This window comes from Osmerus eperlanus, chromosome 22 (genome assembly GCF_963692335.1).
Source record: "Osmerus eperlanus chromosome 22, fOsmEpe2.1, whole genome shotgun sequence".
In the NCBI taxonomy this organism is placed as follows: domain Eukaryota; kingdom Metazoa; phylum Chordata; class Actinopteri; order Osmeriformes; family Osmeridae; genus Osmerus; species Osmerus eperlanus.
In genome coordinates this window covers 11,224,831-11,239,930 of record NC_085039.1, presented here as the reverse complement: position 1 = coordinate 11,239,930, position 15,100 = coordinate 11,224,831, and the positions used below count along the sequence as shown (strand labels likewise).

Here is a 15,100-nt window from a genome sequence, read left to right as displayed (position 1 = left end):
AGTCACAAGCCAGCGCCTCAGTCGGTTAATTGATGGATTGATTGTGATGAATTTGTTGTTGGATAGATACTGAGAGAGGGTCACTTCAGACAGAGCCCCCCCCCACAGGATTTACACTAATAACAGATATTTATTTTCTCATCTTTTTCCTTCATAACCTTGAATATAGGTTGGGCTGAATCTGTGGTAGCTCTGGGACTAGTTGTACTGTGTGAGACCAGGGAACACTGCTTGGATGGGGGTAGGAGTCCATTAGTTTCCACCCAAAGGAGAGCTTACATTATTCACTTTTTTTACACTTGGCTCAGACCTTTCTTCTTGAATGACATCTTTCGGCAAGACTGTACCTCCCTGTAGTGTTCCTGCCGTCTGTACCATTAGCCACACTCTCGTCAGAGTGGGCACCTTGCATAGTCCCTGTCAGTGTCGGTGCCAAGGCTGTGTTTGGCTGTTTGCAGGATATTCGGCCATGTCAGTCACCGGTCAGAGTGGCAGCTGGTCAAGATCGACTTCAGGTCCATTTTCAACAGGAGGTGCACAGAGGGGGATTATCAAACCTGGCACCTGCATGACCAGGTAAGGGTCTTACTGCCTGCCTGTCTGTCTGTCTGTCTCACTGACCGACCTTGTAAGCACGAGCTGGTTATGCAAAATATCTCTTTTGATACGAGAGTCGTTGGTTTGGTTCTTAAATACAGCTGGTTTATTTGTATCTTGTGTGGATAGACATCTCCCAGCATCATGCTATTCCACACATAAAGTAAGTTCCGTGTCCTTGGCAGTAGCAAAACACGCCTTCTCATCTTTATTCTGAGGGCTTCACCAGAACCATCCCCACTCTGGGAGAAAGCATCATCCTAATAAGACGCGTTCAAAAAGATGTCAAAGTTTTAGCCAAATTAAATCAAGTTAAATCTGTGCAAGTCCATGCCTTGGAAGCACTCCCCTCTCTTACTATTCCGTTGACTGAGAGGTCAGACACAGCGAGATTCCTTGATCTCGTCCAAGGCCGTTTGACAGAGTGCAGTTTCATCACCTCGTTTGGCTGCCTCTCTCCTATTTGCTCGAGCTGTGTATGGCGGTGCACACCATGACTTGACAGATCTCTTAGCCCGGAAAGCACTTTAGCATATTCTCCTTTAATCCCTTTTTGCTGCTTTAAGCACTGTATGAAGCCTTCCCTAAAACACGGTGGACTCTTCCAACCCCAGAGTTGCAAACTGAACCTAGCCCGGCAGGCCCTGAGCCAAATGACAAGCTAGGAGGAGCATCCAGCTTGTGAGTGGTGCTGGTTTTAATAAGCTTAGACGCCCCGACCCCCTCCCCCTAGAAACATATAGACTGAAATACATCACGTGGAAGTGGACAACAGCCCAAGACAATTAACAAAGTAAACTGTGTCCAGAGGGAGGGGTTTGGCTCGAGGAAACACTTTAGGGGCCCAGAACTCAAAACAGAGAAGACCTCGGTGTGGGTGTAAACTCTTAGAGGGGGTTCGGCGCATTGTGTTTGGGGTTTGTCTCATCTAGAATTCAGAGTATCTCACTACTGACACCTATTGCTGAGACAAAGAAAAGTCCCTGTAGGCCTTGTAGTGGTGTAATGAAACAGGATAGACGCTGATAGAAAGAGTGTTCTTGAGTTGAGAGTCTAAACGTTCTAGATATACAGTTTTGACTTTTTATTCATAGACGGCTCAGAGGTAGATGGGCATCAGGTTCTATTGCCAGTTTTTATTCATCCGTCACTAATCCATGGACAGAAAAAAATAAAACCGAATTTTCTGAAACAGCTCATGTAACAGCTGAGGTGTGAAAGGCAGAATGTTGAGATAGCTCTCACACAACAAACACTGGGAGCTGCAGTTGAGACGGCAGAAACTGGCAGAGTTTGGACAGATTACAAGCCAAAGGAAAGAAAAACAAATCTATTCATACTGCACCGTGGAACGAATGCACTCAGTAAAAAACTCTACGCCTTTTCTAATACAAATGAATATCTGATTGCTCCTCAGGGAGAACCCTGCATCATGGGAGTGAGAAGAATATACCGGAAGCTGAAGCCGATTGCCAGGTGCGTTATGGGTAAGACGTACTCTGTGACGATGACCTCGGGCCCCTGCGACTGCACAGAGAGGGACTTTGAGTGGTGAGTGACCATTTATTACCAAGTATATCATATCCTAACAAATTGTAATCAAAAGGTATAGGATTTTCAGTTAAAAATACATGTTTTAAAAACTGTGGAAAGGTTTTTTTAACCTGTTGGTTTACAACATAAACTAATAACTCTATTTGAATCGCATAAATTGTACTTTGGGGAAAGACTTTGGTATCGATACCATGTAAATATATTTATGTCAAACGTAAAGACGTGAGTAAGAAAGTAAAAGCCAAAAGCAGAGGATGAAAAGATAAGAGATCACCGTCATGGTTACGGTGCTTCAGATTAGAATTGCAGAGGAACTTGGGCTCATTCTCTTTGGAGGCTGCCCCTGCTAAATGTAAAGCAGTCAGCTGCTCAACTCCAAGCTGTGTGTGTCAAGGAATGAAGGGAAAACACACACACAGTCCTGCCAGATCCATGTCTGGCAAAGAGATGTGTGTGTGTGTGGACATGTACGCGTGCATTTATACTAGTGTGTGTGTGTCTTTAAGAGTGGGTCTCTCCTTGAATGACACCCTGCTCCATACAAAGCACTGCTGCCTTTGTAGCTTCTGCCAGTGTACTTTTCACTAAACAAGCTTAAAAAGCAGGATTAGCCAAAACGTACTTCTTCAAAACCCATTTTCTTTGAATCATGAGCCTTATTAATATGTGCTTTTGTCTTGGTAATTCCCAAATTCGAGGGCCCCTTGAGTGATGCAGTGCCGAGAAGGAGCTTCCTTTGAGACTATAAATCATCAGGCTTAATAGCTTTCATTAACAATCACAACACTTCTGCATCTGTGAGCATGTAGCACTAATTGGGGCAATTTGTTTCCATCATTTTGGGGACGCGCAACTACGTTGCCTTTTAATTTGTAGGACAAACAACTTGGGGCAAGATCCCCCCCCCCCCCCCCAAAAAAAAAAATACTTAGGCATGTCAAGTTTTCTGTGCGATCAAACTCTCTTTCATCGAGTCAATAACGTTCCTTTCCCCCCCAGTCAAAGAGTCGTTGAAATACAAATCATGTCGAATCTAAGGCTCGTTTTTGGCAAGCGTTCTACCTAAATGTGCCGTTTTTAATTATTAATCCCCAGGAGATTGTTAGACATCTTTGAAGTCGCTATCAAAAGTATCTGCCCTTATTAGCATTCATTTTGTTTGGGGGGGGGGGTGTGGTCCAAACGCTACAGCGACTACGGCTATGAGAGGCGTGCCGACAGCAAGTGCACCCCTGCCTTCTGGTTCCACGCGTCCACCATGTCCAGGAGCTGCACCACCGGGACTACGTTCCTCAACAGCACCGGGTAAACGGTCGACCCCACGGTCAAGTGTTTATACAGCAGAAAAACTACAGTTGCTCGCTCGAAAAGTAGACCAAGAACTAACCATTAGTATATTATAACCCAGATATGACCCACACACACACACACACTATCCATCCTCCCTCAGCCACACCTACACAGCGCCTACAGAGTTGTCGGTGTTACCTGCCGTGCGTGACTCCGAGGCGTGCGTGACTCCGAGGCGTGTGACCCGTGTGGTGGTCCCTCAGCTACAGGAAGGTGGTGTCCAACAACTGCACCGCCGGGGTGATAGCGGAGTACACGGCCCGGAGGCAGCACTGCCCCGCCCAGGCCCCCAGAGGCCTGCACCTGGTCACCAGCGAGGGGACACTGACCGCCACCCTGGCAGCCAACATCACCTTCCTAGTCTTCCTGGAGGAGGTACGGTCTTTGGGGGCCACACATGGGATTTGTCCGTGTTGAGGTTTGGGCTGTAGGCTGGTGTGTGTCTCTCTCTCTCCACTCTTGTTCGAAATATGTTTTTTTGTTTTTAACGGGTGTAAAAATTGTCGTCCGAATTAGCCGCTCTGCCGTTAAACCCCTAAGAGCTTTTTTAGTTAGCGTGAGAAGTCGTTCCAAGTTCCTTTGCTCGCTTCCTGTTTATTTGTAGACTTGTTGTTGACGTTTATTTATTTTTTTATCCCTTTCTCGTTTCCACGGCTGCCGGACGTGAAGGGAGATGGGGCCAGGACGAGCGTCACGCTGGACTTTGGGGACGGCCACGCTCTGACCTACTCCAACGTGAGCTCCATCGAGGAGGGCATCAAGCACGTGTACAAGGCGGTGGGGATCTACCGCGTGACCGCCACGGGGGAGAACGCCCTGGGCTCCGAGAGCGTGACCCTCTACCTCCATGTCACCTGTGAGTTTGCGCAGCTGGGTGGGGTCTGGGAAGGCAAGCATGGGAAGAGTCTGTCTGGGAACAGTGAATCTGTCAGTGTGTCTTGTTTTCCATAAATTAAATAAAAATCGAAATGTATATAGTAATAGCTAATCAGCAAGTACAAGTTTTAAGAGCTTTAAAATGTTGAATTCACAGGAACTGAGGCCGTTCACATGTAGTAAGACTAATCCCTGCATGTTGCATTCGGTGCTTCACAAACAAACCGAGTTAACACAGAATGCTAGAGACTGAATCCGATTAGGATTCCACTCAAGTCCCACTCCCCTTCAGGCTAGAGCCCTTCCCTATCTAACATGGAAGTCACTCCTGCCTCCAGTGTGACTGAGCTGTGTACTGAGGTGTGTGTGTGCGTACGTGCAAGCAAGTGTGTGTTAGCTGACCACCCCCTGGTGTATTGAGGCTTGACAGATGTAACAGAGCTGACTTATTGATCAGGGGCGCACGAAGGCTCTCCAATCTGTCAATCGGATGTGCCAGCTGTATAAATGAGGGCCGTGCGGGCACAGCAGTGCCAGGGATGAGGAATAACACCCAGATGGTGGCAGCCGACAGTCCCTGAGCTTAGCCACATCCAACACAACTTGTATTTTTTTTTTTAAGTTCTGCCTTTTCTGGAGGACAACATTGCTGGGAAATATACTGACAGTATTTCGAGAAGGAGTGATTCTACGGTACACACTGCACTTTGCTAAGTGGGTTTAGCGTCAACGTTCAGTTTTTTGGTCTGCTTGTTTTTGCAGTTGAACGTCCCGTGAAACGGGTCTGCATTTATGCGTTTCATTCAGTCTGTTGAAACAGTGGTGTCTTTGAGCTTCGAGGCGGCTGACGTGTTTGTGCGTGCGTGCGTTGTGAGCAGGTCCACTGGAGTATATCCATCTCTCAGCCCCCTTCGTTGCGGTGAAGAACAAGGAGGTGAACCTGACTGCTGTGCTGTGGCCCAACCAAGTGGGAACCGTCACGTACATCTGGTGGTTTGGAAACAACACTGAGGTACACCATAATCTGGGAAAAACAAAACACTTTTTTTACCAGAAATAAAGTTGCTTAAGAACTAATTTCCTCATTAGACCTGACCATGACGCTTCTCAGTTTACTATGTTTTAAAACAGAACAGTGAGAAATGTTTTTAGACTAGACTAAAAACGACTAACTACTAAAACTACTAAGCTGTAGTTTTTATTGGGTGGTATAAAACACTACAGCGGTGGATTACGATGAACAGAAGTACGGTAGATCTTCCCCAGCAGACCGATCCTACATTAGCATCCCCCAGCCATTTGAAAAGTAAATAAAGATGTTTTAACAGGTAGAACTGTATGTGCCGGTGTGTGACACAGTCAACCCTCCACAGACAAACTCCATGCGGCGCAGCCATGATCACCACTGCGTGTGTGTGTGTGTCGCTGCCTGGCTGACACCTCTGTAGTGTAAATAACGACTGTGTGAGCTGTTAACCAGGTTGATAAGGGTCTCCCTCGGGACACGCTCTCTCCCTCTCTCTCTCTTTGTGCTTCTCTCTCCCGCCTCCCCGGTTCCCCCGGTCTTTGTGAATCCATAGCCAGTGATCACCCTGGAGGGGAGTGTGCCATGCATGTTCTCCAGGGAAGGTATCAACACTGTCACTGTGCAGGTGTCCGCCGGGAACAGCATCCTGCAGGACAGGAAAACCATCGCCGTCCATGGTGACACACACACACAAAAACACACACAAACTGTTACTGTACTCCACTGTGGGTTTTGAAACCTGTGTAAACAAACCGACAGGTCATTAAAATAAAGCGGCTGCCTGTTTACATAGAAACATAACACGTGTTGTAGACATCTTATTCCTTTCAAGAAAAATAAAAAAAGGCCAGCTCATCGAAAGGTACAAAGCGTTTCTGCCTCTTAAACGAGACGCTGTTCTCGCTGTCCCTGTAGAATACTTCAAGTCTCATCTCCTCGCCTTCTCGTCTAACCTGGACGAGCACAACCCTGACGTGGTGGAGTGGAGGCAGGATGTGAGCAGGGTCATCAAAGCCTCCATGGTCCAGGTGAGCCGGATGCAAAACAAAGTTGAGCTGCGTTCACCGGCCCAACTCCTCCCATGGTTTCGTCTCTGCTCCATGCTGGAAAGTTCACCTGACATGCCAGGTCATAGACAACCTCCCTGCTGCTTAACAGCCCCTGCAGCTCTTTCACCATGGCAAACACAGCAGGAATGGAAGGTTAAAACTCAAGGGTCGCCTTACCACACCTACTCAGTGATCCCAGATCCCACGGATATAAATTAGAAGTTTTATGACATACAGGATGAACCTACAACGCGGGAAAAAAAAAAAAACATTTCAAGTACATTATGATTGCTTTGCCACCAGTCTGTTGGTTGCATTGAACCCAGAAATAGATGGTTTGTGAGTTCAGGGTCATCTCTGTGGGGTAATATCCAGCTGGCACAGATGTACCGAAGGATAAATCAGCAAAGGGTGTCTGTCTGGGGTGGTGGGGGTGTGCTGATTTGATGGTGCGATGGTCCCTCTGAAAGTCACACAAGTGCCGGGGGTCAGAGGGCCTCTTCATCATGTGTACTCGTGGCATGCCTGTAGATACTGTAGGCTATATTTCTGAATGTGGTTTGAAATGGACTATTGTGGAGTGACCCAAGGCCATGCTTTATTTGATCGAAACATCCTTGACACGACGGATGAATCTCTCTCGCTTTTTACGAGGTCACATGGGTAATCAGACTGTAATCTGAACGGGTGTATAGTTCGACGTCTCTCGGTGAACATCTCTACCTGTTCTGACTGAATTTAGAGAATTCTTGGTGTTGCGAATGCACTTTTTAACGATGTCAAGTTTCTCTTCCTCCTTCTCTTCTTCTTCTTCCCTCCAGGCTTCTGGGATCCGGGAAGACAGGCTGCTCGTCACAGTCCTCCCAGGGTTGCCCACGGCAGCAGAGTTTTTCCTCCTGCCAGACAAGGAGTTCACAGAGGGGAAGCCAGAGAAGAGCTCTGCTCACTTAGACCAGGTGAAGGAACACCCAGAGAAGAGCTCTGCTCACTTAGACCAGGTGAAGGAACACCCAGAGAAGTGTAATGTAATGGTCTAAGAGTCACTTAGACCATTACATTTACATTTAGTCATTTAGCAGATGCTCTTATCCAGAGCGACTTACAGTAAGTACAGGGACATTCCTCCGAGGCAAGTAGAGTGAAGTGCCTTGCTCAAGGAGACAACGTCATTTTGCACGACGGGGAATCAAACCGGCAACCTTCTGATTACTAGCCCGATTCCCTAACCGCTCAGCCACCTGACTCCCCAGACCAGGTGAGGAACCATCCATCGTTGTGTCCAGTGGACCACTGAAGCGTAGATCGATTAGATGGGACGGATTGGAAAACAAAGATTGTGAAAGAGAAGGAAGTGTTTCCGTGGTAACTCTGTCCTTGGACTTACCGCTCTGCAAGTGTTAGAAACAAAATGGCCTCTTCCTGCCAGTAGAGGTCAGTGTTGTTCCACCAAGACACACAGGCGTAGTTCCAGAGCACACTGGACGAATTTCAACCAGACTCATCTGTACAATACTTGTGACAAGCTTTCAGAAGTAATCATCAGTGATGACTTAAACTTCCTTTAAAACCTGGGATGGGGGTCGGCGGTGGGTTTTCATAGGACTATAATTCCAGACAAAGAATGTGTCAGGTCTGATCAGGCCACTAAATCACAGCATTATCAAGATGGGCCGCATTAGCTTGGGAGCCTCATATAACAGATAATGAATGAACTATAATAAAATCAGATGTGCTTCTCATGGGAAGCAGAAACGGGAAAAAGAACAGGGAGGAAATTAAATAGATTTTCCTCCCTTCATTAGTTTCTTTCAAACCTGCCTGATTGCTCAGGAAAAACCCTCCCTTACAAAGAGTTTGCCGATAAATCTTCATTCAAGGTTGGCATCTTGAAAGTGTAATGTTTGGACCGCTTATTACAACGTATAATAGATTTACTGACCCTGATACACAGGCAGAAAAAGTAATTATTCAAATTGTGGTCTAATTTTAAACTCATAAGAAACAAGGAGGTAGGGGAAGAAGGACTAGAGAAATTACTTGTATCACAATTAATTTGGCAAATGAGATTAACGAAGCCTCACAAATAAAATGAAATGGGTGTATGGGGGGGGGGGGTTTGTAGCTGCGGTAGGGTTTTCATCTCCTGACCGCTTCACGAGTCCTGCTTTGGGGTGGACCCTGATTTTACAGTATTCCGAGTAAGTTACAAGTTATATTGTATAATATTACAATAAATATTATACTTAAGGAAAATGTTCAATCGACGGAAAATATATTTCAGTATAAACTATATGTATCAGCCCAATATACACACTTGGGTCAGGTTATGGTCCAGCCAGATAGAGCTCACCCTGGCAATTTTTTACGGTTCACCTTCCGGTCAGGGTGATTCGCTTGATTCATGTCAAAGTAGCATGTTCCTGGAGGTAGAAGGTTACTCACCTCTCTGAAAAGCCGACTCTAAAGCAAGGTTTCAGCCCCATGCATCATGTAGACAGAGCTGGATGGAACCCCATCTGATCTCCCCTCGCCACGGATACTGTATTTCACTTTAAGTGGGGCTCTTGGAGGAAGAGCTGCGTTAAGTGAGGTTTGGTCTGGCCATGGCCGCCGGGCACGCGATCAAAAGCATCGGAGGAGGACTGTCAGCGAGACTCGAAGATGAAAAGTAACAAGCAGCACACATAGCTAGCTCTTGCTGTGTCAGCGTCACGTCGAGATCTTAATTAAAGCAGCTATGTTAAAGATGTCGTCTTTGTATCCCCATACAGCTGTCTGAGGTCTTGCTCAGCGCCCTCAATCAGAACCTGGTTCAGTTCACCCTGCGACCAGGGGTCCAAGTCACTGTGTACGCAGCTCACTTGTCAGCAGGTAAGTCCTGCTCAGAACCGGATTCTTCCACTTAGTTTCAATCTTCTAGCTCGACTACTCCAGATTATTGGGACATAACAATTGAGTCAGTTGACAGGTACAGAGTGATGTAGAAAGAGTGAGTCAGGTGTTTTTTTTTTTTTATGTTGCCCCAGTAACTAACGACCCCAACCCTGTGTGTGATTGGCTCCCCACCATAGCTACACAGAGACATTCAGAGAGTGAGCATCGTTACAAGTATGTGTGCCTGTTCCTATTGGGGATGCTGCTTCAGTCCTAAGGGGCTTATAAGCTAAAGAGTAAGAGAAGTCAATACTATAACACTGTATTCCACCCAAAAATGTATTTTTCACATTTGAATGAACGAATAAACAAGGCATCAACGTTAATCTGAAAACCCCGGCTTCTAAGTGCATGACTGTGTCTGTGTGGTTTGGCTACCTGCTTGGGTCATTGAACAGGTGTCAGTCGCCGTGTATACAGTACTTTGCGACTCTTGTCTCCCATCTCTGCAGCTCCCCTAGTGGACACCAGCAAGAACCACAGCGGCTCGGCCATGCTAATGCTGCTATCGGTGGTGGTTGTGGGTTTAGCGATATTTGTCATCTACAAATTCAAAAGGTACAGTGTTTATGAAACGGCACAGAGTTCGAGATGTTACACATCAATTGAGCAAAGAGCTGAGGTTTATAACTATGCATGGAAGTTCCTGGCAGGTTTAACAACAGCAAAACTGCCGAAACGTTAGCCTGTAGCCTACACCCTGTCAAGGGGGAAATTGGCCTTTCTCACAGTTCTAACCACAGACATTCTTAGAATCATTTGTGTCTGGGCATTCTGGAAAAAAATGAAATGTCAGTCAGGCCTCAGGCATTATCAATATTTAGCCCTTTGAGCTTGGCTAGTTGACCTTTATGAAATGTAACATGTTCTCTGTTCACCCAAGGTGCTGGTTTGGTCAGAAAAGGGCAGCGGGGGTCAATGAGACAAGATCATGAGAAAATAAAGAGAGAGAGACAAATATCTGGCTATTTGGAAGCAATATTTAAACTGCTTCATCCAGGATACTATTTTGACTTTAAACACAATTCACCTTGAAGCAATATTCTGCGATATACAAACAAGGAATAGAAACAAACAACCTATAGGCTTTTCCATCTCCATCCCCGGGCGAACATCCCCCCCTCTCTCTCTCTCTCTCTCTCTTTATTTACTGGTTTTTGTTCTTTACCTCCCGTCTCATTGTAAATCTTTCCTCAAGGAAGATCCCAGGCCTCAACGTCTATGCGCAAATGCAGAACGAAAAAGAACAAGAAATGATCAGTCCAGCGAGTCCGACAGAGGTCGCCCCGAACTCCCAGAGAGACGTGGCTACTTCATCGGTGTTTCTGGACACAGAGCTTAGTACACGGCCCATCGGTGACTACAGATAACCATCTATTCATGCATCAATTTGTTCCTCTATTTTCCTCCTAACTCTTCCCGCTTTCATTACAAACCATTTCTTGTACTTTAATTCTGTTATACTTTGCTATAACCCCCCCACCTTCTCAAAGGTAATCTTTTTTTGACACTTCAAAGTCTGATTTAATAATTGTTCACTCAACTGTCTACTGACTGAGCTAATTATGAATGTAATGGTTACAACTTAACTCTCTCTCTTTGCTTTTAAGGATGTATTAAGCTCCCCGCACATGTCAAATTTTCGACGGAACTCCCCACATACATCAACGTTTAAAACTTCAGAAACGAAACAGCAATCCAGAGGTGTCGTGGATTTTCTACCATTTTTCTGGACGCAATGGTTTTGAGCTTTATACCTGTGCATGTTGGACCTTGCTGACACTTAACTGTGCTCTGTGAAAACCAGAAGAAACTGTGTACAGGGTTTTTTTACATATACTGTACATCCATCTAATAAGTCATTTTTATTATGTTTATTTATATAAATTCAACTACATAAGAAGGGGAAAGCCAGCATGAACGAAAAGGAAGAATACTTTTTGGTTTGCTTGAGGGCAAAACGAAACCCACTAAACGCATCTGGGTAGAGCAGGAGAGCGAGTCGGTATTAACAGAGACTTGCAGGCATTCGAAGCTAGTATGAAATCACCATCCTTCAGACCAAGACTATTTTTGGGCTGACGGGGATGAATGAATTCACCTCTCGCCTTGCATACATCAATTCGAATTTCTCTAAATTTGTGATCATTCAAAACATGGATATAAAACAGTCACCCAGTTCTGCCTGACTGTCTGCACTTGTAGGGTTTCCAGTATGAGCATTCAACATCCTTTTGTTATACTCTGTTGTTTACAACAGTAGTGCCCTGTTCATTCCAGAGTATTCTCTGAGGTAGATTATAAAGATAAAACATCCCATTTATTTTATAAATCATGAATGTCAGATCACGTGTATTTTAATAATAAACCGTAAACAAATCAGAAAACACTTTATAAATCCTTGATGTGGCCATTTCGCTTCAGTTTGTCATCTCATTGAAAGCTGTTAATGGCACAAAACATTTTCTATATAGACAGAGGTTATGTTTTATTTCGCTTTCAATCCAGTACGCTAATGATACATACAGGGTTTTGTCGTTTATGGATTCTGACAGTTTTGTTGAACTGTTTAATGTTGATGTTTTAAACAAAAGAATAACTATTTAGATTATATTTTGTTCCTATGTTGTAGCCTGATAGGTCATTTTTGAAATGTTGTGCTGCACAGTACCATAAAACCAAACTATAAGATATACCCAGTTGTAATTTCAAGTCCATCTTCAAATATATACTGGATTTGACTGGACAGACATCTTGTAAAGACATTTCATTTAGGAAGTTGACATTGTCTCAGTCTTAAGTTAGACTCCAATCATGCCCTCTACAAGTAACCTCTAAAAGCAAGTACTGTCTAATATATAAGAGTTTACAAGATTACACCTGAAATTATTTGAGACACTATTGAACACGGAACACAGAAATTGACCAAGTGGGGGGGGGGGGGGGTTCTGGGTATTCTAAAAAACCGTAGAGACATAGAAGTTTAATTCCTGAATACTTAATGTAGCCAGTCAAGCTAAAGGCTGGCTAAGGTTGGTGACACATTTAGGCTAATGTCCTTGGCCTTCACCCTCGCTAGCTCATTAGCCCCCCTTGTGAAGAACCAAGAGAAGTAGAGCAAGATGGTACGGCACATGGATGGCTACCTTGTTTCTGAGGAGAACTGGGAAGGCTGTGAAACCCACGTAGACCATCTGACAGACATGAATGTTAGACTGGTCTAGAGTCTTTGAAGGGGATCTGTCCCAGTCAGTTAGTGATACTGTAGTTAGTGTGAAATAAAAAGGTTAACACAAACAATATGGACGAACTGTGCAGCATATGCCGTACAAACTAGTTAAGGACAACATAGAATGTAAATGATGATAAATGAGGGGCGACTCGCATGTGATGCCAAAAGACACAAAATTAACAGTTACTAATAGAAAAATTATGGACCTGATACCTTTATTAATGGATTGGTATTGATATACTAATTCCCTTATTGATGAATCCCTGCCCTATCATGTTGCATTGCTGTCTTAAACCATATAATTGTAAACTTGTTTTGATTGACGATTTATCTTTGATATCTGTTTGAACTAGTAAGGCTAGCCCAGGTTTGGAAATGAAACATGTATATTGGAGACTGCATGTGTGCAGTCGTTTTTTAATAATCAGACCTGCTTTCATTTAACTTTTATTTCTATTTGTATGTTTTGATGATTTAAACCAGAATACATGAGTTTCATCTACAGTAGTACAGTATGATGGTGTATACTTTGATTTCATGAGCTGAATGGGTTGACTTGTATGACAGAAAGCCATCATTTTGTATGATATAAATGACATCTTACAGAAAACTACATGCAGATTACTTGAACATAAATTTGGCTTTTCTTTCAAAAGTATTTTCAGAAAAAGTACAAAGACAGGTTTTGCCCCATGTTTGTTTTGTGGCTCCTTAGATCTAATTTTGGCCCAGAAAGTAGGCTACACGGTAAAGGCAGCAGCACCTATGGGCAATACTTATGTCAGAAAGATGCCACCTGACCCTACCTGGTTGAAGTTACCTTGAGGTAGAGTTAACCCTACAACCACTGATCTCAAATCTGATAAACCAGTACCCTCGCGTCTTACTCCTAACTAGAAGGGTCTTAACTCAATCTGATCCTGGGTCAGTTGGTTGTAAGAAACCTCTATCTCTTCTCTTAAATCGAAGCACCTTCTGCCTTTGGATTCCTCAGCTGAACAAAAAACAGCAGCAGGAAGTTGTCAGGTGGAACTTCCTGTGAGCGAACGATAATGAAAGGGAACTCTGACCTGCATGTTAGGGACATACTGTGATCAAACCTGGGTTAAAACCCATTTTCAAATACTGTTAAAAGTATTTGATTCCAGTATTTGACCTAGGTCTGAGTGTGACTATCACAGAAGCCAAGTTGAGAAAGCTGACTAAACCACTACAGACTAGCTAGGTGACTCTTTCCCCATGTAAAATTAGGTAGATTATTTTTGTAGAGAAACAAGTTTTATTATACTGTAAAGCTTTTATATACAAACAGACGTTAAGGTGTACAATGTTTTTGTTTGACCTCAACTGTGCTGTGTAATTGTTTTATGCATTTACAATCATATTTATTAAATGGAACGTCTATGTTAACGATATGTGTTTTCATTTTCTTACAATATTTGTAAAGAAATACTATGTATTTGCAGGAGTAATATTCAACCTATAAAGAGAATCCCTCAACCGAGTGTCTATTTTGTTTTACTCAAGTAATCCTCAAGACTACATCATCTTAATGCATGAGTGTGGACCGGTTATAATCCTGACCTCATGTAAAGCAGCCCTCCTCCTAATTAACTTCCTACTGGTGTCTCAAACCGCAAACCTTTCCCTTGGTGCATCATATATGGTATACTAAGAGATTATGGGGCATATGATGGCCTACAAATAGTTAAGGATAGCCCTTAGAACATACTAAAGCTTTCGGGGACCAGAGAAACATGGCTGTGCAGATAATGGTGCGTGGACGGTGCAAGGCATCTCCAATTGTATCTAGCAAAGGCTTAGAGTAATGTAGAAATCATTCCTAAAGAATGTGATGGACTGACCCTGAAGGCGAAGGGGACGGTCGTGTTCTCGCACCCGTTTGACATCCCCCCCCCCCGTCCCCCCCCACGCATGACAACGGTACAGAGGACGAGCCAGAAGAGGCCTGACTGGAGGGAATGCCTAATCTCTCTTAGTCAGCCCATGCCCGCACGCCCAGGGGAGGCAGGAGATTACCCCGACAGGAGGGGCGGGAGGGGGATTGGCACAGTTGACATCTCAAGGTAACTAAACTACACAGTGCTCCTCCTCTCCCTCCCCCCTTTACCCCCTCCAAGGACCTGCAGCCAAGAGGCTGGTACTACTCCAGAATTGGTGTGAAGGAGACTTGGAAAGAGAGAGAGAGAGAGGGAGAGATTGGTCTAAGCATTGTTGAGGTAAACAGGCTAATTAGAGCATGTTGGTTACACGCCTTGTTATCAAGTGTAGTTCCAGTTGTTCGTGTTTGTAATAGGGGTGAAAAAAGAAATAAAAGGTAATTCACATATGAATCACGATTCCAAAAATCCAAAAATCGATTTTCCAAACCTGAGCTTGGCACATTAACACTTAATACAACAAGGCCAACTCTCTGTATGCTATTCCTCTGCGAAAACTCCATCGTCCCCAGACTCACAC

General features: G+C 44.4%; 1 protein-coding gene and 1 long non-coding RNA gene across 2 annotated transcripts in view; one reads left to right on the top strand and one right to left on the bottom strand.

The window, feature by feature from the left end:
- LOC134008607 (VPS10 domain-containing receptor SorCS1-like) overlaps positions 1–14,113 on the top strand; it is a 31,016-nt gene extending 16,903 nt beyond the window's left edge. The window contains exons 12-24 of the mRNA XM_062448062.1: positions 459–576; positions 2,015–2,148; positions 3,343–3,456; positions 3,705–3,876; positions 4,171–4,357; positions 5,256–5,389; positions 5,958–6,081; positions 6,320–6,432; positions 7,275–7,409; positions 9,225–9,324; positions 9,840–9,945; positions 10,586–10,743; positions 10,998–14,113. Coding sequence (XP_062304046.1) covers positions 459–576; positions 2,015–2,148; positions 3,343–3,456; positions 3,705–3,876; positions 4,171–4,357; positions 5,256–5,389; positions 5,958–6,081; positions 6,320–6,432; positions 7,275–7,409; positions 9,225–9,324; positions 9,840–9,945; positions 10,586–10,743; positions 10,998–11,062 — 1,660 coding nt within the window. The 3' untranslated portion in view covers positions 11,063–14,113. The remainder of the gene's footprint in view (positions 1–458; positions 577–2,014; positions 2,149–3,342; positions 3,457–3,704; positions 3,877–4,170; positions 4,358–5,255; positions 5,390–5,957; positions 6,082–6,319; positions 6,433–7,274; positions 7,410–9,224; positions 9,325–9,839; positions 9,946–10,585; positions 10,744–10,997) is intronic.
- LOC134008608 (uncharacterized) overlaps positions 1–15,100 on the bottom strand; it is a 117,123-nt gene that overhangs the window by 87,192 nt on the left and 14,831 nt on the right. The window lies entirely within an intron of this gene.